General features: G+C 51.6%; 1 protein-coding gene across 3 annotated transcripts in view; it reads left to right on the plus strand.

The window, feature by feature from the left end:
- Window positions 1-3,116: 3,116 nt before the first annotated feature.
- The window catches only part of ELF5 (E74 like ETS transcription factor 5), a 41,091-nt gene continuing 17,052 nt past the window's right edge, over window positions 3,117-27,155 (plus strand). For 2 of the 3 annotated variants that reach the window (XM_046643072.1, XM_046643073.1), the window contains exons 1-2: window positions 3,117-3,217; window positions 20,275-20,399. In XM_046643072.1, the coding sequence (XP_046499028.1) occupies window positions 3,162-3,217; window positions 20,275-20,399 (181 nt within the window). In that variant the 5' untranslated portion in view covers window positions 3,117-3,161. Of the gene's footprint in view, window positions 3,218-13,342; window positions 13,573-20,274; window positions 20,400-27,155 lie in introns of those variants that run through there. The other variant, XM_046643074.1, reaches the window with a different exon arrangement.

A 27,155-nucleotide genomic window follows, 5' to 3' on the forward strand; every position in this document is an offset into this window, starting at 1 on the left:
ACAAGGGTTTTTGGTCTAGGTGTGGCTTTAGGAAAGGAACAAAGAAGAGATACAAGGCAATGCCAGGTAGCCTGTGCTGAGGGCCAAACACGTGATGGCTCCACGTGTTGGAGGAGCTTAGACATCGGTGGAGACCCAGGAGGGCTCCAAGAAGACTGTTGGAGGAAATTAGACTGGAGGAGACCATTGAAGGAAAACCTGATTTAGATAAATGGAGAAAAATGGAGAGGAAAATCCAGACTTAAAGGAGAGTGTGATCTAAAGTCCGGGGACAGACAGGAATGCATGGAATGTCTTTGGGGAACGGAGAGCCAACCCAGTTGGCTAACCCAAAGGGCATTCAGGTGACATCCAGCTCCAACGTCACCTCCTCAGAGAGGCCCTCCCTGACCAGTCCAGCTAAAATAAGGATCTTTCTTCACGTTTATCTAGACGTGAGCTCTACTAGGACAGGGACCCTGCTGGCTTGGTTCACCTTCGTTCCCAGCACCTGGAACAGGGCCTGGCATATAGTAGGTGATCAGAAAATATTTACTGGAGGAACCAATGGACCAGGGTTCCTGTAGGGGAACTTGCGGGGAGCTCAACATGGAGAAATATGTGGGCTCAGTAGTTACTGCCTTTGAACCTCAAGCACAGGGCTGTGGCCTCCTGAGGAGTATTCCCAAGCGCTTCCCAACCACCTCCATCAGATGTACCAGGTCAAAACCAGGAATTTCAAGTTCAAATGCATTTTTGGATCACGGGGCTAAGCAAAGTTTAGCAAATTACTTTACTGTAATTTTTTCTTTTATCTCTGCCACATCCAAATGTTCCCCAAGCATTAAGCCACGACATTCTTCTTTATTTTCTTTAAATACGTCACATTGGATTTAGTGTTTCCTTGAAGACAATTTGGAAAATGGACCTGCAGAATCTTCAAAGGTGCTGGAATGGGAGGTTTATGCACATGCAGTGATGTTTTAGGAGGATTGATCTGGTAAGATGGACTAGGAGGCGGTGAGGCTTGAAACAGGAACCCCGTTTGGGAATCAGAGGAGGAGTCATTCCTGCAAACCTTATGCCACAAATATAGTGTGCCAGACACTGTCCTAGACGACAGAGAGAAAGCAACAAACAAAACAAAGTCTACTCCACACGGACACAGGAACCTTATGCTCTGGTTGTCCAGGACAGTCCCAATTTTGGTCTGTTGTCTCCACACAATTATTAAATAGTGCCAATATTTATTCTCAAAATTGCCTGGCTTGGGTAATAAATTAAATGGCCACCCAATTCACGGAGCGCACATTCTACAGAACAGGCCATGAAGGCACGTTTTTGTAGATGAGACAAAGTGTCGCCCGCTGGGTGGAGGAGCCCACAGGTGCACAGCTGGACAAGCAGTTATCCCTCATGCAAACTGAAGACAGCATCCTTCTGCGGAGATGCAGGCCCTTCCAGGACTCAGCTTGGAAGGCAGAGCTCAGGCTGTTTTTCCCCCTCCTCCCCTGCCATGGGCGCGGGTTTCAGTGTCAGTGTGGGTCCAGGAATCATACAAAAAGACACACATAATGCCTGGCCAGCCCTCTGGGGCAATGAGCAACCTGCACAGCAGTTAGTTGATGCCCTGGAGATGATCAATAAGCAAATAAATATCTAAGGAAAGTTAAGTAGCGGAGAGTCCTGCGAAGAAAACTAAGGTGAAGTAGGGCCTGAGAGTGCAGGCAGCCACACCGCGTAATCCCAGCAGGCTCCATGAGTGCTGCCGTCTGTGGAAGGGGCGCCCCCCGGGGTGCAGCAACCCCCCGGGGTGCAGCAACATGGCCACCCCCGTAGGAGGTGCTATTGTAAAAAGGGTGGTCAGGAAAGGCCTCTCTGCAAGGTGGTACGTCATTTGACACTGACTGTAAGAAAAGAGGACAGACAGGAGAGAAAGGTGGCAGAGGGGGCAGTCAACAGACAGGAGAGAAAGGTGGCAGAGGGGGCAGTCAACAAGGCATGGTGGCTGGCTTCGGGCAAGGGCCCTGAGGAAGGAAGACTCGAGACGCCCGCAGGCTTTCACGCTCCATTCCGCCAGCCCACCGAGCCCGCCGTGAGCGCGGCTGCAGGGACAGCCAGCGAAAGAGGCACAGACCCTTCTCCTGAGGAGCTGACCGTCTCCATCAGGACTTCCCAACCAACGCATGGCTGGTGGGACACCAGCTGGGTGGAATGCTAATGGGTGTTACTAGAAAAGTTGCTCAGTAAGTTTGGGAACTTCTGGGTTAAGCACAATTCAATAGGTTTCTTTCCTGGCAGACTGCTCAGAGCTTCAACAGGCGAACATGGTCTGTGAATCCGGGCAAGGAATACAGAGGACAGCCTGTCCTAACTCAGCAGCCCGAGAACCTTTTTGTTCACACAGTATTTCAGGAGACTGCTGTTGCCCCAGGGGGACACTGTGCTCTAAACAAATGCCAAACGGGCCAGAATAGAAAGCAGAGTCAGATAGGGCCACGGCGAGGCAGAGGTGGCCGAGATAAGGTGGCCCCGAGGAGGACAGAGGCTCCTTGGGGCCCACCACTGCCCTGGGGCAGGCCAGCTGTGCTGTCCCCACAGGCTGGGCTTCACCCAAGCTCCAGGGGTAACCTCTGAGTCACCCCCTAAGGGCCAAGTTTAGCCTCTGAAGGACTGGCTAAAGCGGTTGTCTGGCCTCCCTGGGCCTCCACTTGCCCTTCTATAAAACGGGGATGAAAATATGGCCCTCCCTCTCCCGGGTGGCACGCGGCGCCGTAATTACTGCTTGGCACAGTGCAGAGGCGCAGACAAGCCACGTCGGACACGCTTCTCCGGGCTCCTCCAGACACGGGCTCACCTCCGAGGAGGCCGGGACCGGGCCCCGCCACGCCGACCCCGCCACCACGTGCGACGAGCAAGCAGGTGGCCCTCCCGGCTCTCTCCGTCTCTTCTGCTTCGCCCCTGGCAAGACAGGAGACTCACCGAACCTGAGGCTGCCCCCCGGGCATCACGGAGGTGGGCAAGGCCCTGCCGGCGGCCAGCCCGGGCCCCTGCAGCAGCCGGGCAGCCGCGCGGGGCTGGCGGGCCCGCAGGAGGAGGCCGCGCCGGCCCGGAGGCAGCCATGCGGCGGCCTCGCCGACAAGCAGGGGCCCGGCCTGCCCGGGCCTTCTCTGGGCAGGGTGATGAGCACGTCGGAGGACCCGAGCCCAGCCCAGCCTGGCCGGCCGGGCGAGCTGAGGTGGGTGCTGCGAGTCTGCGCGTGCCGGGGAGCAAAGGCTGGCATCCGGGGCACAGAGCTGGCCCCGGCCTCCCAGAGCGGGGCAGGGGTGCCTTCTCTCCGGTGCCCAGGACGTGTGAGGTCCCAGACACACACTGAGCCAGCCGCCAGCCTCCTCGGGGAGCACGGTGGTCTTCCCCAGCTGCCTCTCCCCTCCGGTCTGTCTGTGAGATCCACTTGGCCCAGTTTCCTCCAGATGGGGAACACTGGGGAGCCCGCAGAGCAGCACATGGCGCCTCGAGTCTGGGCTGGAGGCCCTTGGGACGGCTCTGCAGGTGACTAAAGTCACGCCCGGCCCTGAGCAGAGGGAGGGCAGAGGAGCGCTGTTGGATCTCCCCGTGCGATTCTGAAACACCCGTGTGCTCATGTGCGGACCGGAATCATCGTAGCCTTAAGCCCACTGGGTTGGCGGGTGTGAGAACTCGTTCTGTGTATGGAACGTTTTCCTGTGATCCGGCTGTCCCTTATTTCTGCACAACCTGCTTATTTGTGCCTTTTGCTCAGCCTGAAAGCATCCCCTTAGAGAGCAGGCTTCTGCTTTCATCCTTGGCTGAATTCAGCTGCTATAAAACTCAAGAGAGAGCTGAGACCACACAGATGCCAGTCCACATCTCCAGGCCTGTGGCATCGAATGCCTGTTTAAACTCAAGATCTTTTAATTCCTGGAGGTGAGGGAGCTGGTCCTAGGGCCCGGACTGGATTAGGGGATGACAGCAGGGGCCCGGCTAGCTCAATCTCCAGCCCCTGCCTTCTCGAGAAGCCATTGCTGTCTTTACCCAGCGTGTTACCAAGTGACCTGTCTGTCGATGTCAGAGGAGCCGCGCAAACAATCTGTGGCATGTTGTTAACCTCATTCCAACATGTAATTAGCCTAAAAGGCTCCTCGCTGCCTCCATCCAGCGTTACATCATAGAGAATCAGCTATTTTACTATTTGCAGGGCACTGTGAAGACTCTAGAGTTAATTATGGCTCACTGGAGCCTGTCTCCAAGAGCCCAAGATCCAGGAATTAAACTGCTTATTTTCAAGTGTCAGGCTTGAAGACAGCAACACATCTGTCTTCCTGGAGGCTGAGTGTGACGTGGGTTTGAAAGTGGACCCACTGTGCTTTGCAAGCGTGGGTGGAGGAGTGGTTTGATTTGGGCCTTCCTCCTACTTTGGGCCATGTGTTTTCCGAGATAGCATCTGTACAGCACTGCAGAGAAAAGAGAACCAAGGAGAGCTGGAATTCTGCTTACCCTCTGGTTCCGTGGGGCGAATCCAGCTAAAGCCACTTGTAATCTCTGAGCTGGAGAGACCAGCAGTGCGGCCAGAGTTCAAAGCGAGTTCAGGCCTAATCTGGATGTTTCAATCTGAGCCAATCTAACCATGCAGGCTCGGAGGACATTATTATCAGTCAAGTGTAATTATAGATAAAATAGTTTTACTAATCAGCTTCCTAAGGAGACTGTGTTTATCAGATGGCTGTGTGTATAATGGGTGCATGGCGTGGGGAGAGTCTGTGCTGTGTGCGGTTGGTCTGTGGGGAGGGCAGGGCGTCTCGGGGAGAGCATGGTGGGTATAAGAGGGAGGTTGTGTCTAGGTGTCACGTGGGCTTGTCCACGAGGGATGTGAGGACATGCGGTGGCACTGATGGCCAGTGTGTGTGTGTTTGCTCAGGTTTACACAACTGGACTTGAAATTGCTCCTGTTTCTCTGCTATACTGTGAATTTGTCATAACTCTTTCCTGTAAAAATAGACTTTTCACTATTTGTACTTAGCTGGAGCCTAGAGAGTTCCTAATTACAGATTTCACCTGCAGGTGCCCTCTTTACCCACTAATTGTCAGCCAAATTTTCAGCCAAATTTTCAACACCTGTGTTGGCTTGTCTTAAATGTCCATGACCTTAAACCACTTTGTCAGCGGCAAGGGATCTGAAAAGAGTAGCCATCCTCCTGAATGTCGTTTGGCCTGATCTGAAGTCAAGTCCACTAAGCTCTGGACAGGAGAAATGAACTCTGTGGGGCCCAGCCACTAACTGTCCCCATAAAGTCTTCAGTTCTGATTTAAAACGGTTAAACATCAGTGATCAGATGGGTGTCAGGTGACACTCCGAGGCTAGGTTCCCCCTACAACAATGGGGGAGCAACTGCCCAGAGACCATAGGACAGGAACAGTGCCAGCCTGGCCATCTCTGCCCTCCCCCCATCTGCTCGCAACATTACGCCCCTGGACTGGCCCTCTCTCGGCACAGCCATGTCTGCCAGCCGATTGTGCAACTTGTCACTGCTTTAGCTGGAACACTTGACCCCAGTTGAATATCTGCTCCCTCAGAAGGCCTTGTGCAGAGTCTGCTCTCTGCCTTAACGCAGAGGTGCTGCCGGAGCTGTGCCCAAAGCTGTATCCCGGGGAGGATACAACCCGAACGCGGAGCCCTTCCCCGGGAGGCAGCTGGTATCCCTCTCCCCCGGGAACGCGGAAAGGTGAACTCGTGCAAGCTCTGCACAGAGCGCGTGGGTGGAAAGGTGTGAAGCGGGCTAGCTGGGACCTTCGCGGCCGCGTGGCAGATCTGCTGGGCACTCTGTGAAGTGCGCTATTGGGATTCCTGGAGTTTGTTTGCTCCCAGAAGGGCACAGCGGTGCTCGGAAAAAAAGTTTGAGTGAGGGAATACACATCTTATAAAAGTATTGCTCTGTTTAAGATAATTAAGGACCATTGGCCATATAGAATGGCCTTCTCCTAACCCCCGAGGCTGATAGACTTTTGCTGGACACCAGACAAGAGGCTGAAAACAACAAGCGATGGATGGATTTCTTCTCCGTGCCAGATGCACACACTGTATTATTTCAATTAACCTAGTTAGTAGCTATTATTATCCTCATTTCGCTGGTTAGAAGACTAAGGCTTAGATAAGTTGTTTAATAATGATAGTAGTTAGTAGTAGCAGTGGCATAGCCATCGCTTACTGAGTGTTAATATGTGCCAGGCATTGTGCTAAGCACTTCTTAAATTATATTGTCTCATTCAATCCTCACCAGAACTCAATGAAGTAACTATTTATTTACCCAGGCTTTGAGACAAGGAAGCTGAGGCTCCAGGAGATAAGCACCTGGCTCCCACGCGGGAGCACTGAGCTCCAAACACACATCCCTCAGCCTCGGAGCCTGGTGCTCTTTCCAGTCCTGGCTTTTCCTCAGGCACCTTCTCGCCTGGCTTTTGCTCTCAGCAGCACCGTGTTATCTCTGTGGTTATTGCACCACCTGAAAACGTCCAGCCGTGTCCCATAGCTCACTGGCTCTTTGGAGCCAGAAGGATTGCTGTTGATTCAAAATAAAAGTGAATCCTGGAGCCAGCCCCAGGGCGTAGTGCTTAAGTTCAGTGCACTCCACTTCAACAGCCCGGGGTCACAGGTTCGGATCCCAAGCACAGACCTACACTACTATCAGCCATGCTGTGGAGGCATACCACATACGAAATAGAGGAAGATTGGCACAGATGTTAGCTCAGGGCCACTCTTCCTCATAAAAAAAAATCATTTCATAAAAAGAAATGCAGGCAAGAGTAATGTCCAGAACTGAAGAAGACACTTGCCTTCTCTCAACTCCAATAGCTCACAGACAGTGTCCCACAACGTTGGCCCTGGACGCGCACTGTGGGGAGGGATGTGTTCCTGATCCGAACCTTCTCAGGTTTGCAAGTTCACAGATGGGTCCATGTTGATGTGATCGCTTGGTGAGGCTGGGCAGCCTCTCCAATTTGAGAGCTCCCTCCTTACATCTGTAAGTCCCAGGAATCGTTGGGTTTCAGTTAGGATATGATGGAAAACTCTGCAATAGTGATAAATCAGAAAGCTTCATAATAGCGATAGACTGGAGTTTTGTACGAAGCACAATGTATAAATCCTTATGCTAATTCTGTGTTTACAACTGAGACTGTTTCTCTGAATTAATTCCTGAACACAACCAAACTCAGGACATTTGAGTATGTAATTCAGACCTCTGTACTTTTTAGTGGCAAATTAAATTGTGAGAGATAGTAAAAGAATACAAGGAAACAATGGCAAAGAAAACAAGATTATTTCAGAATTGGTGGAAGAGAAAAACCCAGCAACAACCTCTGTAAGAAATAGCAATATGATCCCGGAAAAATACATGAGCAAGGAGTAAGAGGAAAATCGAGGGTTTTGACCATGTCTCACCTTGCTGCCCTGCACAGATGTGCCCCTGCAGAGCAGACAGGGTCCCGGGCCTCCTCGGCCTCACGGTCCCCGTCCATGTGCCCACGGGGGCTGGTACCCTGGACACCACGAGTCAGACTCCAGGGCTGCGGTGTGGGGACAGATGTAAGACTTGAGCCAGCCTTCACATAAGCCTTGGGCTGTCCCACACGCATTCGCACTCCTGTCCCCCTCCAGGGGCCTCTGGTTTGAAAGAGCCTCTCCTGGTCATCCCAGGGCTTTGAGTCAGACAATCCTCACATCGAACCCTGGCTCTGCTACTTATTAGCTGTGTGACCTTGGGCAAATTACTGAAGCTCTTTGAGCCTCAGTTTCCCCTTCTGTAAAATGGGGATAATAATGGCCCCTGCTCCCACAGTTGCTGTGGGACACATTCCAGTTTTTCATGGCCCAGTTCAAATGTCACATCCCACAGGATGCTTTTTCTGGCTGTTCCAGCTCTTACTGACCTCCCTACCGCTGAAGTCCTGCAGCCACTAGCTCGAAATTTGGCTTAGGATCGTATACTACCTTTAGCTGTTTGCTCTTGAATTCTGTGTTGTGGTGTCTACTACTTGAAGGTCACAACCAGGTCTTACTCTTTTTTATGTTCCTGACAGTACTGGCCTGTTATATACATATGTTTTCTTAATTACTATATTTACCAAATTCACATTTTAACATTTCTGAAATCCAGATAAGCTTTATAATCCATCTGCACATTTAACATAGTGTCTTCTCTCCAAAGTAATTATATAAATCAGTGATACATATTATGACCACAGCATCTTAGGAATGAGACTTGGTTGGTTGATGAGGATGGATCTGCATGGATCCAGTCGCAGATTTCCCCTGGCATCCTTCCTCAGCCTCATTCAAGCTGACCCAAAGCGTGGAGCCTTTGGTTCGGTCGACGTCCAGTATCTTTATGGGAAGAAGGGAGACTAGAAATATAGCCAGGCAGTTGTGTCAGCTGTTTCATAAACATTATCATAATTCAATCTTATATTGACAAAATCAGTATTGTTATCCTCATTTTCATTATGTTTCTGCCAACCGTTGACTTTGCCATTGTTTACCCTCCACGCTGTCTTCTGTGTTGGAAATCACACAAAGATCCGTTGCTTCCTCGAGGCTCATAGTCAAGGGGGATTGTCAGGGGAGCTACCTCACTGTTGCTATGGACTGAGTTGGGGCTCCCGGTCAGGAGGATGGACAGCGTGAAGCCAAAGGGTGAGTTCAGTACAGAAGGCTGGGAAAGACACCTGAAGAAGAAGTAAACAGAAACCGCTTGAACACTAACTGTGCTGACGTCCACCCTGAGTGTTTTAGGGGACAATATGGTCCTTGTCCTTGCTCTCAAGGATTCCACCAGCCATCTGGGATGCCTAAGAAAACTGGTCTCTCTTCACCTTAGATTCTGCCTCCTCCAGAGGTACCAGATGATAGCAGAATGGCGAAGCGTGTGGACTCTGGTGCCAGCTGCCTAGCTCTCATCATGCTTTTTGTTCTATGAGCTGTGTGGTGTTGAGTAAGCCACTTAAACTCTCCAGGCCTGTTTTCTCATTAGTATAGTTTAGATACCTACCTCGGAGGAACGATGTAAAGATTAAATGATTTAATACCTGTAGCATGCCTAGACAGTTCCTGGCACCTCGTAAAGGCCGGATAAACGGCAGTGATTATGACTATTCCTTGCAGAAGGGCAACAGTATCTGAACTCCCATGCATGGTACGGTGGTGCTCAGAGGCCGGCCGTCTCAGTGGACACCTGCCTTCTCTGTGCAGACCGCCACAGTCGCCGTCAGTGGGAACGCGCTCCGTGCCAGGGCTGCAGGGTGCACTTCTGCATGAGGGGGCTGAGGCCCCACAAAGTTGATGCCTCAGGTAATGTCTTCCATGTGGCAGGGGGCAGGAGCCTGTTGTCACACATCCCCACTGACAGAAAACTTTTCCGTCTTAAATATTTGAGCCAAAAGAGCATAGAAAAACGTAATTTCTCTAACAGACTCTTTTCTAGAAATAGTATCAGGATAATGGAGACAGGAATCCTAAGACAAACCTCATATATTTCACCATCACCCTGCAGATCTCTCCTGCCCATGGCATCATCTCTGAATTTACCTAAACGCATTTTTTGACTCACTTTGGTTTGCAGCCTGTGCTGCCTGTTGGGGTGGTAGTGAGGGTGGCAGACTGAAGGAGAAGGGAAGCAACCATGGAAATGTTGGCCTCGGTCAAAGGGGACAGGTTCAAGGATCAGCATGGAACTCATTATATGTGGCAAAAACAGCTGGGGAGGAGCCTCTGGCCTTCGATCAGCTGACTTGTCTTTCAATTCCCTGCCGTGATCCAAGTGTTTATGGAGTGTCTTCTTTGTCCCAAGAACCACACTAGGCACCAGGGAGTCAGCGAGGTCAGAATTTCCACTCTGCACTGACACTGAGAAACAACTGTGGCTGCGACACCAAGAGAACCAGGGATGTTGAACCCACAGAGAGGGAAAGGTCCCGTCTGAGGCCAGTGCTGAGGCCAGAGCAAGAGGAGAGAGCCAGCTTGAGCTCCTGTGTCTATCGTGTGGTTTGAACACTAGGCAGCCTCGAGTTCAACCCAGGCTTGGCCACTGCCCAGCTGGCCCAGCAAGCCTGGCACCTCTGTTTCTTTGTGCTAAAAAGAAGACAATGATAACTACTTCCCAGGGTTGTTGTGAAAAATAACCAAGATGAGACAAGCGAGAGAGCCAATGCTTGCACATGGTAGATGGTCTACCCATGTGTGACTCCCTCCTCCCTGTCCCACACAACCACCCCAGGAGCATCCAGAGATGAGTTAGCATGGTGGTGAAGAGCACGGGCTCTGGAGGCAGGCAGCCTGGACTAAAATACTTTACCACTTGTTAGCTGTGTGACCATGGGCATGTTCCTTAACCTCTCTGTGCCTCAGTTCCTTTATCTGTAAAATGGAGATAATAGGTAACCTCCTCATCAAAGAGAGTGAGAATTTAATGTAATGAAGGTATTAAAAGATACGCTGAGGCACATGAATGTTTTCAAGTGTTTCTTTGAGCAAACATCGATCCCAATGGGTATCGCCACACTGGAGGTGGTTAGGGCTGGGGGAAAGGTTTTTACAGAGCAGACAGGAGCCAAGCGAGGAACTCCACTGGCTGCCTCCAGCTTCAGCAGCGCCTCAGTTGGGAAAGCCTAGCTGGCTGTTCGTGGTTGGTTGTCTCTCAGTTTCCTTTTCTCGGATCCGAGCGCGTTTGTGATCGACTCTGCTGAGGCCTCCTCGGGCTCGCGAGGGCAGCCCGGGCATGAGCACCACACAGTGTCGCCACTGTCGCCAACGGAACAGGCCGCGCCAGATGGCGGAGCCCTCGCTCTCACCAGGGCGCAGCTCATTAACTCATCCAGAGACCCGTAAGAGACGGCGTTCTTGTCCCCACTTTACAGAAGATGTGAGGATGCTAAACGCGCCTCCCAGGCCCCCCGCCGGCGAGGGGCAGAACAGGGATGCAAACCTGAGACGCCTCCCTCTGGAGTCTGGGCTTACTCACCACATTGCTTTTGTAACTAGTGTGACCTAATTTGTGTCACCTGTTGTCACTGTGTGGCTGAGACACCAGGAGGAGGACAGGCTGAAAATTCTAAAATGCTCCATCCTTTCTTCTGGCCCCCCTTCCCCACCCCCAGCCCCCCGCTCTTGTGTTCAGCTGGCGTTGATAGTACAGTTTTTATAAGCTTAGGGTTTGATATCACTCAAGATCTCCACTCCAATCAAATTTAGGTTCACTGTGGTAATGAGACTTAATTAGCGTCAAATTCCTCTTTTATTTTGGTTTTACCTTTTTTTTTTTCTGCTTTTTCTCCCCAAATCCTTCCAGTACACAGTTGTATATTTCAGTTGTGGGTCCTTCTAGTTGTGGCATGTGGAACGCCACCTCAACACGGCCTGATAAGCGATGCTATGTCCGCACCCAGGATCTGAACCAGCGAAAGCCTGGGCCACCCGAAATGGAGCGCACAAACTTGACCACTCTGCCACGGGGCCGGCCCCTTTTATCTGCTGGTCCAGGAGCCTGCAACCTCCCACATGGGCGCTCAGAGATGCCGTATTATACATTCAGGACCATGAGACAAACATTTTGCCGTCATACACACCCACTGCCAGAAGACGTTTCACTCTGAAATAGTTGAGCCAAGACAGCCTAAAAAATATGGTTTCTCCCAGAGTCTTGTCTAAAAACGACAGCAGAGGAATCTGTTTTCCATGAAGACCCATCCACTGAGAGCGCATGTGGGCAGACACAGACAGGAGAAGCACTTCAGAGACCAGCGACGAGGTGGGCAAGTGGCAACAGTGGGGGCTGGAGGGGACAAGCCGGTCCCCCGGGCAGCGAGGAGGAAGAGGCAAATCACAGAGTTTTAGAGCTTCAAGGAGACGCAAAGCCCATCTAATCCAGGTCTTTGCAGGCTCTTTTTAAATGCAGATTCTTTTGTTCAGATGAAATCTTACCCTGAACCTGTGTGTAAAAGCTGAGATGCTCTTACCGAACCAGGGAGGAGAGGCCCAGAGCCTGACCCCTCGGCTCCTGTCCTCTCACCCGCAACAGCCCTTACAAGGGATCTGGGAACCCCTGGGGTTCCTCGGAGCACAGTTTGAACATCACTGTTCTCAGCCGACCTCCTCCTTTACCACTGGGGAAAACGAAGCCCAGAGAAGCTACCTGACTTGCCTGAGGTTACACAGCAAGTCAGTGGCCTGTGTGGTCCCCTCTCCGCCTTCAACCATTTTTCCACAATGACACCCTGAGTTCTCTAATGAACGGGCTTTTGTTTCTCCAGACTGTGTTTGTAGTTGTGTGTTTGTACCCGTGCCCAGCGTTCCCAAGAAAAGCTAACAAACCAGTCCCTGCTCTCACTCTCAAGCTTGGCGTCTGCAGTTTACCCACACTTCTTGGCTGCCCGAGAGCAGGACACACGTGCGGAAAGACACAGGTTCTGGTGGCTGTCCCGTGGCCCCAAGGCCCCCGGAGGCTGGCCTCCACCCGGCAGGGTGCCTGCTTGCATGGGGAAGTCCTACCGAGCGGGTCGTTTTCCCAGAGACACCTGAGAGTGGGCATACCCGCCCAGTAGCTGTGACTGAGCCACTAAATCGGGTCGCTTCTCCATCTGCAGGGGGAGGGGACAGGGCGAAAGCCACCACCTGACCATTCCTTTCAGAGATGTTACAAGTTGCTGAAGTTAATGTGTCCACTGCCTGTTGGTGCTTTGAGGGAAAAAGTAGAAGAAAGGCCCAACAATGGGTCTACGAGCGGGCTGTTTCCTTCCCCTGGTCGAGGGCACAACGTCAGGGGGAATGGTCGAGAAGGGGATTTCTGAGTAACGTGCTCCGTCAAGGAAATGCTACGACCGCAGTAGCTAATGCAGGGCTTACTCTGCTCTGCCCCGGGGTTCCTTCACGTGCCCCTCGCAGCAGCCCAGTGGAGAGGCACTGTTATTTGCGTTGGGTGATAAAGCTCAGATGCGCTAATCAAGCTATTTATGGTGGCACAGCTAGAAAATGACGGACCTGGGATTTGAACCCACAGCCATCAATAGAGCTGCAAAGCCTCGATGCCCCATCCTGCTCCATCCTGCCCTTCCTCCCTCCACACAGGAAAAAGGGAGGATGACGTGATGCATAAAAGTGCAGCCCAGGAGGGAGCCTGCAGGACGGGCGCCTGGGCTGGCTCTCGGAGCTGCCCTCCAGCCTGCAGAAACCAGCATTCCCAGCAAACCCAGATCCCGCAGAGCTCCGGGACGCAGGAATTCTCGGCTTGTTTACCGAGTCCCCGGGCGGGGGTGGGGGTGGGGTGGGGGGAGCTGGGCACAAAGGCAGGATAAAGGTAAACTTTCTGCATGGGAGAGCCATTCCCCCTCGGAGGAGCGTGTCACACTGTATGTCACCGTCATCAAAGGGGCTGTGCATAAACCTGAAAAACCAAACGGACCTGTCTGTAGGTGTTACTTATACACAGGGCTGCAGGTGCCCTTATTTCCACTGTTCACCGTGCTGGCAGCGCCTGCCTTCTCTGGCCACAGAACCTCCTCCTTGGACCTACTCTCCGCTGTCCTCACGTAAGCACCTTTTCTTTGCTCTTTTAGATGAATTGGAAGGGGTGTCAGGGCTCAGGGCTCAGGCTGGGGTCCCGGTCTGTCTATCCATCCAGCTGCAGCTCGCCAGCTCTCCTGCCAGTTTCATCAGTCACCGTGCCTCCCGCCCAGGAGCTGTTTGACTGGGACTGAGCTGCCCGCATGAGAGACATTCTCGCCTCCGCAGGCCACGCAGCCACCCAGCCCCTCCGCCGCGCCCCCACTCCCCTGATGGCTTGCTGAAGCCCAGAGGAACTGAGAGAGAATGCATACAGGCGCTCATTCTCTACCCTCCCCAAAGGTTCCTAAAGCCCTGTCTGCAGGAAGGGGAGCTGGATTCCACGCCTGAAAATATTCCGATTCAGGAGAGCCCACCTGCCCTGGCTGAACTCCTCCTTCCCCAGCGGCCTGCTCCTGGCCCTCTTACGGAAAAGAGAGCTGCTTTATTACAGTTTGCGGCATTTTTCAGGAATTAGTCTGCACAAAATGTCTTAAAAGCAATGCATTTTGCCCCCTCACACCCCCTCAGGATAGAATGCTTCCAGAAAAGCGGCGGTTAGGGTTTTCCACTGTGTTCTCAGGCCTGTGCGCTCTGCGGCATGTGGGGTCCATGCACTCGCCCCCTGCTGGCAGCCGCCGGTGGCACATGCCCCCATCCTGTGGAAGCGGGCCCGGCTGGGATGCGCAAAGGTCACAGCCTGCAGAGGAGGGCAGAGGTCATTAGATGCGACCTCTTCACGGCACAGATGAGGAAACGGAGGCTGGGAAGGGCAAGTGACTTGAGAGGGGGCTTCGTGTTAGAGTCTAGTCTAAAGCCCGGGGAGAAGGCTCTCTGCCGTCCTGCGCTCCCTCCAGAATGCTTTTCTGAGCGAGGTGGGCTCGGGGGGGGAGAGGTCAGTGTGGGTGTCTGCTTTTCTCAGCAGTCTCAACCTTTCAGATACATTGATGACGATTGACTTTTCCTCCTCTGTGGTAGAATGTATTTGTGTACCATGCCCGTTCCTCTGCGTGTATTATCCGGTTTTGTTAAATCCTCAGGACACCCTGAGGATCACGTGTTAAAATCTCCATTCGAGACTTTGGCTCAGAGAGGGTCCTGGGTTTCTGCCTACTGCTCCTTGTAGGAAACAAAATAGAGAATGTCGGCAGGCTGGCAGTAAGCAGTGTGTCCCACATCCCTTGCCTTGTGGGTCACAGAGGCAGGATTTAACCCCAATGGAACCCAGTTTGTCCAAAACTGATGAGCCTTGCGTGGGAGCCCACAGTAAACCGTATGGCATACCTTCTACGGGTCTTAGCTGCACCTTCAGAAAAACAACAAAAGACAAGTGAACAAGCAAACTCTCTAAGCAAGCTTCAGAAAAACGAGGAGTTTGTTGGCAAGACGTCAGCAAGTCAGTTCTCACAGCTGGTCTGGTTTCTCCCAGAAGAACAAACACTCAAGCACCCAGCCCTCAGCCCTTCAACAGCAAGTGTCGAAATAGCCCACTGGGCTTTCCTCCATGTGACCCTCCTCAGGGAGGCTGGAAGGGGGAACGGCCCTGCCTTGCCCACGGGGCTCGGGACAGGCGAGCATTGCAGGGTCGCTGAGGCTCTGGAGAAGGAAACACATTTTCCTTCCCGAGGAGACTGCCCAGCTCATGGGATCAGGGGAGGCCTTTCCCAGCCTGCCTTTCCATAGTTGACAGCCTTGTGGCCTCGTTGGGCCTGGCGATGTTTGGGTGCGTGAGTAGCCAATGTGTAGATGCTTAATAGGGTGGACTTTTGGTCACATGCCCAGAGCGAAGTTGATGATCTCTGAGAGGGTCAGGGAGGAATTTTCCTCCTCTGACAAACTGGCCAAGGCTGGGTGGTTTGCTCCTTCCTCTCTCTGGAAGGCTGAGCAGAGGGGCCAGGCTGCTCAGGCCATGGGCGCCACACCTTCGATTGCTGCCTCTGACTTGAGGCGGGGCAGGAAGCCCACAGGCCTGTCCCTCTGACTGTGCGGACCCTCCCTGTGCACACTTGGTGAGTGAGCCGGCTCTCAGGAGGATGAGGAAGCCCCTAGAGGCAGCGGGGACCTCAGCTTCCAAGCCATCATTGTCTCATCCCCAAAGGGACCTGCGGCTGGCCTTTCTCCCGTGACGAAGGGAGCCCACCTGACTCCTCTGCCTTTGTGGGTCGTGTTTGATCCTTTCCTGCTTCCTGGGCAGCTATGACAGTGACTACATTTGGGGGAAACTGATGCCAACAGCTTTGGGTCTGTTGATGGGCACTGAGGGGGTCCCCCGTGCTGGAGGGGCCTGGCCAGCCCAGGCAAAGAATATCCAGAGCCCACTGCTGAAAGTAGTGGGCACAGGAGGGAAGGGGGCAGAGGAAGTCGGGGCCTTTGCAGAGCTCAAGTTTAATCTGTTTGTAGTGGTTGGATTTACTGCGATTTGGCGAGCTTGCTTGACCACAATACCCAAGTATAGCCAAGGTATATGCATATGTGTGTGCGTGCCCACGTTTCGATGTGTCGGCCCAGTTGGGCGGGTGCCTGCAGAAAATCGTAGAGCTGGGGCACCTCTGCAGGCCACCTCGTGACTGTGTCCATTTCATAGATGAAGGATGGAGGCTTGGAGAGGTGCAAGAGACAGAATCAGGACTCCCAGCCCAGGGCCCTTTCCATGATGACAAACCAGGGAGACCCTTGAAAAACAAAAAGGTGTGGCTAGAGCAGCATGCCAGGGCCCCTCCTACGCATCCCCTCTTGTCCTGCTGCCTCTAGGTCTAACCCAGCACTTTGCAGCCCATTGATCATTGCCACCCCCACTAAGTAGCCTTTTGAGATCATTTTTTCTTAATTGTCTCCCCCATGAAAAGTTAATACCATAAAAATACTGCGTATCATTTATGTGCTGTGGCCCTTTGAAGGGTCATGAAAAATAATTTCTAAGATCTTTCTGATGCCCAAGAACCATTTTTTTCCCTCTGGGATCACCCTCGTTGGGAATGGGTGGTCTGACTTCAGGCCGGGCTGACATATCACAGGGCCTCAATGGCCTTGCAGAGAAATGGCGCCCCAAACAGCTGCTCTTTCCCACCCACATGAAAGAAATCTTAAGAGCTAAAATGTTCAGTTATTGCATGGACTTTAGAGGGCCTAAGAAACTGGATACAAAGCAGCATTGTCCCTGCCCTCTCACACCTAGAGCATGCTGGCTAAGCGGCCGAGGGCTTTTGTGGAGAGCCCAGAGTTAACGATACTACTGTACTAGCACAAAAAATACACAATCTGCTGCTGCTTTTATAAAGGACATTTTTTTCCTAAAAGCAAGAAATAATTACAAAAGAAAAATAGCATATTGTATACCTGAGAGAGCCCTTTAAGAAAACCTAATGGAAGTAATTTGCCATGGAAGGAATCACCGAAGGGCCTCAGGTCCGGTGCTGCGGACAGCGGTAGGGGTTGCAGAGCGCGTGAATGGGCTGGGGTGGGGAAAACATCCTTCAAGGAGGTAAAGATCCTATGGATAAAAACTGTTCCTAATTGTTATATATCAAATTCAATTTACCAAATGACTTTTGAGAGCGACATGTCAGGTGTAGGTAGAGAAGCGTGCACTCTTGCGGTTGAGTTTTCTATCTGGCGCATTTCTAACTGACGTTGATGACCAGGGAATGTCTTCTATTTCCTCCCTGTGGAGTGGAGCTCCCCTTCCTCCAGATCCCCCGTGAAGGTCATGGCAGAGCTCTGCCGTCCTCTTCTGCAGTTTTCTGAGCCTCCGGCCCAGAGGAGAGGGGGCATGTTTATCTGTAGCCCTCACTTGGGGGAACTTTTCTGAGGTCAATTCCAGAAAGCAGAAGGGGCCTTGGATTTCAGGGGTCCCTCCCTCCCTCAGCACCTCCCACCCCATCCCTCCTCCTCCCACCTCCCGCTCAGGTTATAAAACCAGCCAATCCATGGGAAAATCAGAGCCCAAATCAAGGCAGCCTTGACCTCTGCCTAATGGCACTCCCCGGAGATGCATGAGCCTGATAATCTGCCGGCCGCTGTTAACCCTCTCCGGGTGCGGGAAGAAGGCTTCCTGGTGGGCTCCGGGGACCGATGATGGCCCAGAAAGGGTGCCTCCGTGTAAGACTTTGAACTCGGTTGTTTGTCTATGTCAGGAGCACGTACGATGGTGATGATGATGGTAGATTTGCAAACACCCTGAAGAAGTGGTCTTTGGTTCTGGAATCACACAGCCCCTGCCCCTGTCAGTATCGAGGGCCTATGTGATGTGTCATGTGTCTGTGTCTGTGGGCTCATGCACCTGTGAGTGTTTTCAGAAAGGGAAGCAGGTGGGCCGAGAGTCGGAAACTTAACTCTGCAAGGTGACCCTGCCATCCGCTGTGTGTGACCTTGAGCGAGTTACGCAAATTTCCTGGGCCTTAATTTTCTCAACCATAAAATGACAGGATGAGGGGACAGACTGGACCAACTCAGTACTTTCCAGCCTGTGGTCCTCACACCACTTGTGATGCAGGAGGTAAATCGGGTCAGGAGTGGGCAAACTGTTTCTTAAAGGGCCAGATAGTAACTATTCTAGGATTTGTGGACCTACCGGCAAAATCAAGGATATTTTGTAGTTACTTACACAGTAGACCCCCCTTATCCACAGGGAACACGTTCCAAGACCCCCAGAGGATGCCTGGAACCACAGATAGCACCAAACCCCGTATATGCAATGTTTTCTCCTGTACGTACCTGCAGTACGGCATGGGTATGCTGGACACAGGGATGATTTGAGTCCTGGGTGGGACGGAGTGGGACGGCGTGAGATTTCATCACACTACTCAGCATAGCATGCAATTTGATACTTATGAATTGTTTATTTCTGGAATTTTCCATTTCATATTTAAGAACTGCAGTTGACCGTAGGTAATTGAAACCGCAGAAAGCGAAACCACTGGCAAGGGGGGACTACTGTAGTGGTCCGTGGAACCATTTTAAATATAAAATCACTTTTAGAGGCGGGCCATTCCAGAATTAGACGGTGGGCGGGACTGGGTCTGTGGGTCGTAGTTTGCTAACCACCAATGCACATGGGTCGTGGGGGATCAATTTTCATTTAAATGCTTATGTCATCATTTTTATGTATGTTAAAAGAATACTGACTTTCCATTTATAGTGATGATATAAAGTTTTCCTTTTAAATAAGTGTAGTTTGTTAAAACAAAAAAAGGAGTTGATATTTTAAAATGTGTTAAGAAATTATCATGGTGGGCAAATGACCAAAGTTTGGGCAACACTGGACTAGATGATCGATAAGCTCCTGACCAGCTTAAAGCTCCGTGAGCTTAACGTCCCCAGACGCGGCATCTAGCCTGTGCGCCAATACTCACCAGCCGTGTGATCTGCAGCTGCTGGATCCCCCGTACAAAATGCGGGTGGAACCAACCTGTCTCATCAGCCCTATTTCGAAAATCGGAAAAGAGAAGTGCGGTGAACAGATTTTTCTATTCTGCCAAACATGGATGTTTTTCCAGAATTGTGGGACTGTGGGAAGCAGCAAAGAGAAACTTGAAAGATGAGACTGGCATGGGCCAGAATGCTTGCCAGTGGGGGCCCCGGGCCCATCCTCTTCTGCCTACTTTCCAGCCCCACCAGACACCTTCTCCCAAGCTTCCCACTCAGCCACGTGCGCGGGGGTAGAGCAGGGACTAGGGTTGTGGGCTTTTTAAACAGACAGCCCTGAGTTGTCACCCAAATTCCAGCCCCTGCCCGCCAGGGGGAGTGTTGCCTGAGCATCCTTCCCTCGTCTGTAAAACGGAGCCACTGCCAGAAGCTTCCCAGAGTGGTGGTTCTGGGGAGACCTCGAATCATAAATGGAAAGGACTAAGGTGCTCAGCACGGAGCCCAGAGGTTTGCTACCGTCGCCACAGGTCCCTGCTCTCTTTTCCAAGATCCTGCTGCTAAATGTGCTGCAGACCCCAGAATCCTCCAGGGCTCAGGGAGGTTACACAGTGTGCACACTGCAGAACACAGAGTACTCGCCCCAGACACTCTCTGCTGGGCTGCTCAACATGTTACATTTCTGCAGTGCATCCTGTGAGCATTCACCAAGTACAACAATTACGATTACAATTATAGTGACAAAACTGTATATATATAGTTTATGTGTGTGTAACATACATGTAACATATATAAAACTGTATGACATCAATTCAGGACTTGTTTGAATAAGATAAGTTTGCAACAAACACACACATATACTTTGAGTTTCAGAGCTGTCGGATTGGAGAATTGTGGATAAGGGTCTGTAGTATATCCGTTTATGGCGATTGTTGGCCTATTTTCAGGAGCACGTTGTCGGATGTTAAGGTCGGATGTGAGTGAATAGAAACAGTAGAGAAAGAGGCATATCGCATAGTAAGACCCTCCATCCTCAAACCCCAGCTTTGCCACTTACTGACCATGTCACTCGGGCAATTGTCTCAAGCCCTCTGCCTTAGTTTGCTCATCTATAAAATGGAATAGACGTCCAAACCTCACGGGATGCGGCAAGGATTAAATAATGTCATCCTGGGAAGCATTGAGAGGGCTGCCTGGCTCGTAGGGGACTGCGTGTCAGTGTTTGCCATCATTATTAACAAGCAAGCGTGGCTCTGCTGGGGGCTCCTGTATGGTGTGGCTCCCAGGAGCCGTCACCCACCTCCTCACAGCCTCTCCTACCATTGCAGGATGATGTTGGACTCAGTGACACACAGCACCTTCCTGCCCAATGCATCCTTCTGCGACCCCCTGATGTCCTGGACTGATCTGTTCAGCAGTGAAGAGTATTATCCTGCCTTTGAGCATCAGACAGGTGTGTACGTCTGGAGGGGCCCATCCTGAGCTGGGACGGGCTGGGGCAGGAGGTGGTGCTGGGCTTGGGCGGACAACAAGGCCATGCTGGGGGCCTGAAAATGCCAACAGAGGACCAGGGGAGGTCCAGACAATAGGGAGGGCAGTCCCGGCAGAGAGGAAAGCACTGGAATCCTTGCCCCAACCTCTTCCCAGCTTTCCGGTCTGAGGGAACTCCGCTAACCTCTCTGAGCCTCACTTTGCTAACAAGTAAAATGGAGATGATAACGCCAATCTCTCGGAGTTATTATATTTAAACCATGTAATGGGAAGAAATCCTTAGTCCAGAGCCTCGTCTGCTGTGGTGGCTCGATCAGCACGGTTTTAGCTAACATTTGCTGAATACTCGCTATATGCCAATCTATGTGCCACATGTCCATCTCGTCTTTATGAGAAATGGACAATTATTATTCCCATTTTATAGATGAAGAAACTGAGGCACAGAAAGGTGGTGACTTGCCCAAGGTCTCATGGTTAGTTAAGTTTCATGCAAGTTGACTTGAGCACCTGTCTTCTTAGCTGTCCTACGTGGTCATCTCACAAATGATGTAATGCTGTGCTTACTGGTATTGATGCACATTGTTCTCTGAGAGTCTCTCTCCTTATCCCTTAAGCAGGAATGATGGGAATTACCGTGAGGATTAAGGGTGCCAAAATGTGTAAAATATATAGCCTGGCACGGAGTAAGTGCTTAGTAAACATGAGTCTCCTGACTGTCCCCCCGGCCACCCTCCCCACCTTTCCTCCTCTCTTGGGCCAGTTTCTTTCATGTGAGAAGGGAGCACAGGGCCTGTGCAAATCCCATGCCAAAGGGAAGCCTGCTGAGCTTTGCCCCAGCAGCCCTCTGAGGGCTGAGGACCACTGCCCCTCACAGCAGGCCTGGCCAACTGCTGCAAGGCGGGTGCATGCCCCGCGGGGTGGCGATGCAAGTGCTAGTCAAGCTGTCACTCCTCCTGAGCCTTCACCCAGTGCACCCCAGGCTGGCAGGAGGCAGGATGCAGGCAGCGTCCAGGAGAGGCTGAGCCTCCGAGGATGCTGCCAACTGTCCACTACCCCAAGCAAGGCCCTGCCTCCTGCCAGAGACCAGGGCTGCACAGACAGACTGGGGCACTTGCGGATGTCATTCAGTCCTGGACCCACTCCCATCCCCCAGGCACATACATGCACACATGACGTCTCTCACCCTCGTCTTAGGGTTCAGAGAACTGCATCTGCACTTGAGTCATCCACATGCATATTATAATTCTCCTTGAAGCCTAGAAGGCACTTCATTTTCCAGAAAGACATTGAGAAATGTACTCGACCCCCTCCCTTTAAGTTGGTTAAGAAGCTAAATTTGAAGGAGGAAAATGAAGGCTTTCACCGCCTGTCCCCTCCCTTGTGTCCCACGATGGTGGGGCCCAGCTCCTGGTCCTTCTCTCCACCCACGCCATCCTGGGGTCCCTCTTCCTGTCGGTTCTGCCGGGCGGTGGAGGGACGGGATGGCCCCACCCACCTGTCCCACACAGTGTCCCAGGCGTCGGAACAGCAGCTCAGACTTTGGCACCGGGTGTCCTAAATGCAGTCTGGCTTTGACCTTTGATACTGTGCCATCTTAACCTCTCATGCCTCAGTTTTCTCATCTGTACAATGGAAATAGTAACAATGCCTACCTCGTAGAGCTGTTGTGAGGGTGAAATGAGTTCATGTGTGCGAAGTGTTTGGGACATGGTCAGGCACGTGGCAGGCACACAAGCGTTTAACAATGAAGAATGAGTTTCAGTTTTAGAAGATGAAAAAGTTCCAGAGATGGATGGTGGTGATGGTTGCAAAACAGTGTGAATGTGCTTAATGCCACTGGACTATACACTTAAAAAGGGTTAAAATAGTCAATTTTATGTTATGCGTATTTTATCACAATAAAAAAAATGAAGAGTTAACAGAAGCGATCACCACTAGGATTGCCAACGTTGCTTAAATCTAACAGTCTTAGATATACAAACACAGCTTTCTCCTGTCTGAGGCCTCTGCATTTCCATCAGTGTAATGAAGGGTTGACCCAGGTCATTGTTAGGATCCCTTCCAGAAGCTTCTCTGATTCCTGAATCAGGCAATATCTCAGATGTAGCCTTTTCCCCCCATCACCCATTCATTGACAGAATAGAAATTCCTGCCAAGGCATGAAGCCAATGAAATACAATATCCTCCAGGAGTGGTCCAGCTTCCTAACAGTCCCTGAGGGGGGAGCCAGCTTTTTTCTTTTTTTTTTGAGGAAGATTAGCCCTGAGCTAACATCCCTGCCCATCTTCCTCTCTAATTCATGTGTGGGATACCTGCTGCACTATGGTTTGATAAGCGGTACGTAGGTCCGTGCCCAGGATCCCAACCAGTGACCCCCCGGAGCCACTGAAGCAGAGCATGCGGACTTAACCACTGCGCCACTGGGCCGGCCCCAGAGGAGCCAGCTTTTGACTTGCCATCTGGCCCTCTGGATTTCAGAAGGAGCTGAGTGTGTCTCACCTCCTGAAGGTCAAACTTAGGCGTGAAAAGTTAAGTCTCGAGCAAGCACCTGGGCACCAGGTGAGCCTCAGGCCCTTGCTGTCCTCAGAGCCCCACCTGTGGGACGACTGTCTTTTTCTCACCCAGCAAGGCAACGCATCGGTCTGTGTCTGCAGAGCCCTCTCAGAGAGGGATGTGTCGGGGGACAGCCAGGTTTGCCTCTGGGCACTGCTCCTCACGGTGCGCATGCTCAGTGGCCAGCCGGCTCTGAGACATCTCCTGCCTCACGAGAAGTTGCATCTCGAATTCAGGGTTGGCCCAGTGGCAGCTTCCTATTCGAGTCTAGGTTGGGAGGCTGGCTCTGCCACTTAACCACCCTGTGACCTTAGGCAGGTTTTTCTAACTTCTCTGAGATGGGCTTTCCTCCGCCGACACAGCGTCTGCCTCCTGGAGTCGAGGAATGACGGAGCTTCCACACGTACAACGTTTAGCCCAGCGCCTGGCACACAGTAGGCACTTGCCGTGGCCAGGAACACTGCACGATTTGCAGTCTGGGGGAAAACAGCTTGCTCTTGTCTTCATTTTTCATACTGGACGAGAGCAACGCAGGTCTCCATCTCAAGCTTTCCAATTCAGAATTTTTGTCAACTTAGCTCCTTTGAGACCAAAGGGAGGGAAAGAGAGAGAGAAGCGATGTGCCCACTAGACAAGTGATGTCTAGGAAGAATACTCAACCCAGCTGGGGAAACCAGCTGTCTCACGACCTTTCTCAGTGGCTCCAGCAGAAGGCAGCTGACCGGCGCCCCTGTGCACTAACGGCCGAGGGGCAGCCTGCCCTGGGAGCAGGACTTCTGCTTGGCCACCCTGCGGGCTGGGGGTCAGCCACAGACTGCAAACTACTCTCGAATTTCATTAGCTCACCCTGGCCTCTCCTTTGGTTCTTTTAAAATAAAAAGCTAAAAATACTGGAAAAATGTATCGAAGTGTGGAAGGGGGCTGCATGTATTTCACAAGCTTACAATATTTTTTAAAGATTATTTCTCCAATCAAGCTCTGCTAGCCCCACGTCTGACAAGTCACGGAGAATCCTGGCCACCCCCCCTTCTTTCTGGAACTGGGGCCTGAGCCTCTGCACACCCACACACCCTCCCCTGACTGCCACACTGGCCATGCCCCCAGGAGCGCCCCTTTTGCTTTGGAAGCCTATTTATGCTTTGTCTGCAGCAGAGATTTCTAGGTTGGGGCAGCTCTAGGGGACCCAGGGACCTGGGGTGGCAGCTGAGAAAGCCAGGCTCCGGCTCCCACCCCAAGCAAGGATCCTGAAGACAGGACAGCGTGGCGGCTATTATAGCGGGGCTGCAGGAACGCTGCCCCGATACGACCCACTCCTTGCTCTGCCACTCCCTCGCTGTGTGACCTCAAGAAAGGGATTTCACTGTCTGTGCCTCACTTTCTCCATTTATTTTGTAAAATGGGCAATGTGAGCATGGCATTGTGTGGAGGACAACCTGAGAAAACACGAAAGGTGTAGTGTGGTAACTGGCACGTACTGTCAACAAGTGTGTCAGCTGTCATTACACAACAGGAGGCTTCAATTGAAGAAAGAACCTTACAAAAAAAGTGCAAAACCCCCTATGTTGGGTGTCAGCATCCGGGAGATCTGGGAGCAAGGGGCTGCATCCCACACGGGCTTTTCTGAGCTGGACTCGTGTGCTGAGTATAGAAGTTTGAGAGCAGACGCAAGACCAAGAGTCTAAGAACGTCCAAATCAAAATAGATAAATAAAAAATCCTCTGAGAGGCTGCGTGAACCCTGGAGCAGCAGTCACACCCCAGGTCACGCCCAGGAGAGGCCTCCCACGGGCCACCTCCTAACTGTCCATACGGGCAGCGGTGGCCCCAGCACTGCTCAGGGATTGGCGCACCTGCCCTCCCAGCTGCAGGCGCCCGGGCCGCGGCTCTGCCCACACCCAGCCGGCCCTCCTGTCTTTTCTCTATCCAGTTTCTTCCGCTGCTCCAGCTTTTTCTCCTTCTCTTGGTCTAAATCATTCCACAGGCCAGGAAGGAAAGCCATGAAGGACCATCGGCCGCGGCCCGACTGGCCCCGAGAGGAAAACTGGAAGCAATTGATCATTTCTGGATTCTCCTCGTAAAGTCCTTCTTTCAGTGACAAAGCCACAGTTGGTGGTGCCCATGCTACCCAGTCCCCCTGCCGGCTCTCTTCTGCACGGCCCCAGGCAGAAACCTCCCGACCCCCTGCGCTGGGGACTCCTGCTGGTCATGGCCAGGCCGTCTGACCCCAGCCACCTCTGACCCAGACCGCCTGCCTCCCCTCCGAGCCCTGGCTGGCTTTGCTCTGCTTGTCCCTTAGTGAGACTGAGGCCCTGGTGGGCAAGGCCTCATTTCTCTGGGAACAAATGCAATCTCAAAATAATAGCTAATGACAGGTGACGGATATCAAAGCTTAACTGTCGCCCAGGGAACTGGGCTCGTTCCTTATGTGCATCTTTCCTTTTCCTTTTCACAGCAAACTTCCCAAGAGGTGGACACTATTATTATTCCCATTTTACAGATGAAGGAAGCTGAAGTCCAGAGAGGTTAGGAAACTTTGTTCAGATTGCACAGCTAATAAGTTGAAGAGCCAGGACTTCAAATCAGCGTGGTCTGTCTCCACAGTCCAAGCTCAGCTACTCCCCACAATCCCACAGCTCCCATTGGAGGGTCCCCCCAATGCCGGGTCACTTGACAGAACCCTAGAGTGGAGGATGGGAACACAAGTCTGACTGAGTCCCTGCAGCTGGCAGGTTCATCCAGCGTCACTTTCCCATCCATGCTCCCCGATCAGCGGAGAAGCCTCGAGTTCTCCCCCAGAGGGTCTGGAGACGTAATGCAAAGCTAGTATCCCAAAGTACGCTTGCAGTCTGCAGATTTTGCATTCTGCTGAATAACTCTTTTATTATCATTTTTAAAAAGTCAATATCATCCCCCAAACTCTTGCTTCAAGTGAGGCTCCAAGAAAATGAACAGTGTTGGCTCCAGAATTTCTATCTAGGAAGGGCTGGTGGGCAGCAATCCAGTTGGAAGAGATGGGAAAGGGACTTGGCTGGGAATGTTTTTTAAGAGCACTTTGCGTAACACTGAGAAGACACAGATGTCTGTAACCAAGAATGGAGGTAGGGGATTAAAGGACCCCTCTGGCCTTTCTACTGAAGACGCACAGGTGTTATCAGGTGGCCTCAGTTACCCCAGCACCTTCTGTCCACCCTGGGGACTTCACCCCTGCCCCTCCACCCCAGTGTCAGAAGCACAGGTCTGGTGTGTGTCCTGATAGCCAGCATTTTACAAAGTCACACAGACTCACCTGTGTCCCCATATTTTGAACAGCATTGGCCACCTAACTCATGCTGGCAATTCAAGGACAAATGAGCATGGTTAATAATATAATTTCCTAATTTTCCTTAAGAAAATAAATCCAAAGCTCTGGGAAGGAAGAAAGCTACTGACCCACACACACAACATACTGGCAGTATTTGCAGAGACCCACACACACAAAACATGTTGGCAGTATTTGCAGAGACACACACACAAACATATTGGCAGTATTTGCAGAAACACACACAAAACATGTTGGCAGTATTTGCAGGGACACACACACAAACAAATTGGCAGTATTTGCAGAGACACACACACAACATATTGGCAGTATTTACAGAGACACACACACAACATATTGGCAGTATTTGGAGAGACACACACACAAACATATTGGCAATATTTGCAGAGACACACACACAACATATTGGCAGTATTTACAGAGACCCACATAAAACATATTGGCAGGATTTGCAGAGACCCACACAAAACATATTGGCAGTATTTACAGAAACCCACACAAAACATATTGGCAATATTTGCAGAGACACACACACAACATATTGGCAGTATTTACAGAGACACACACACAACATATTGGCAGTATTTACAGAGACACACACAAAACATATTGGCAGTATTTACAGAAACCCACACAAAACATATTGGCAATATTTGCAGAGACACACACACAACATATTGGCAGTATTTACAGAGACCCACATAAAACATATTGGCAGTATTTGCAGAGACCCACCCAAAACATATTGGCAGTATTTGCAGAGACCCACCCAAAACATATTGGCAGTATTTGCAGAGACCCACACAAAACATATTGGCAGTATTTGCAGAGACCCACACAAAACATA

The sequence above is a fragment of the Equus quagga genome, chromosome 17, assembly GCF_021613505.1.
Source record: "Equus quagga isolate Etosha38 chromosome 17, UCLA_HA_Equagga_1.0, whole genome shotgun sequence".
Lineage (NCBI taxonomy): Eukaryota > Metazoa > Chordata > Mammalia > Perissodactyla > Equidae > Equus > Equus quagga.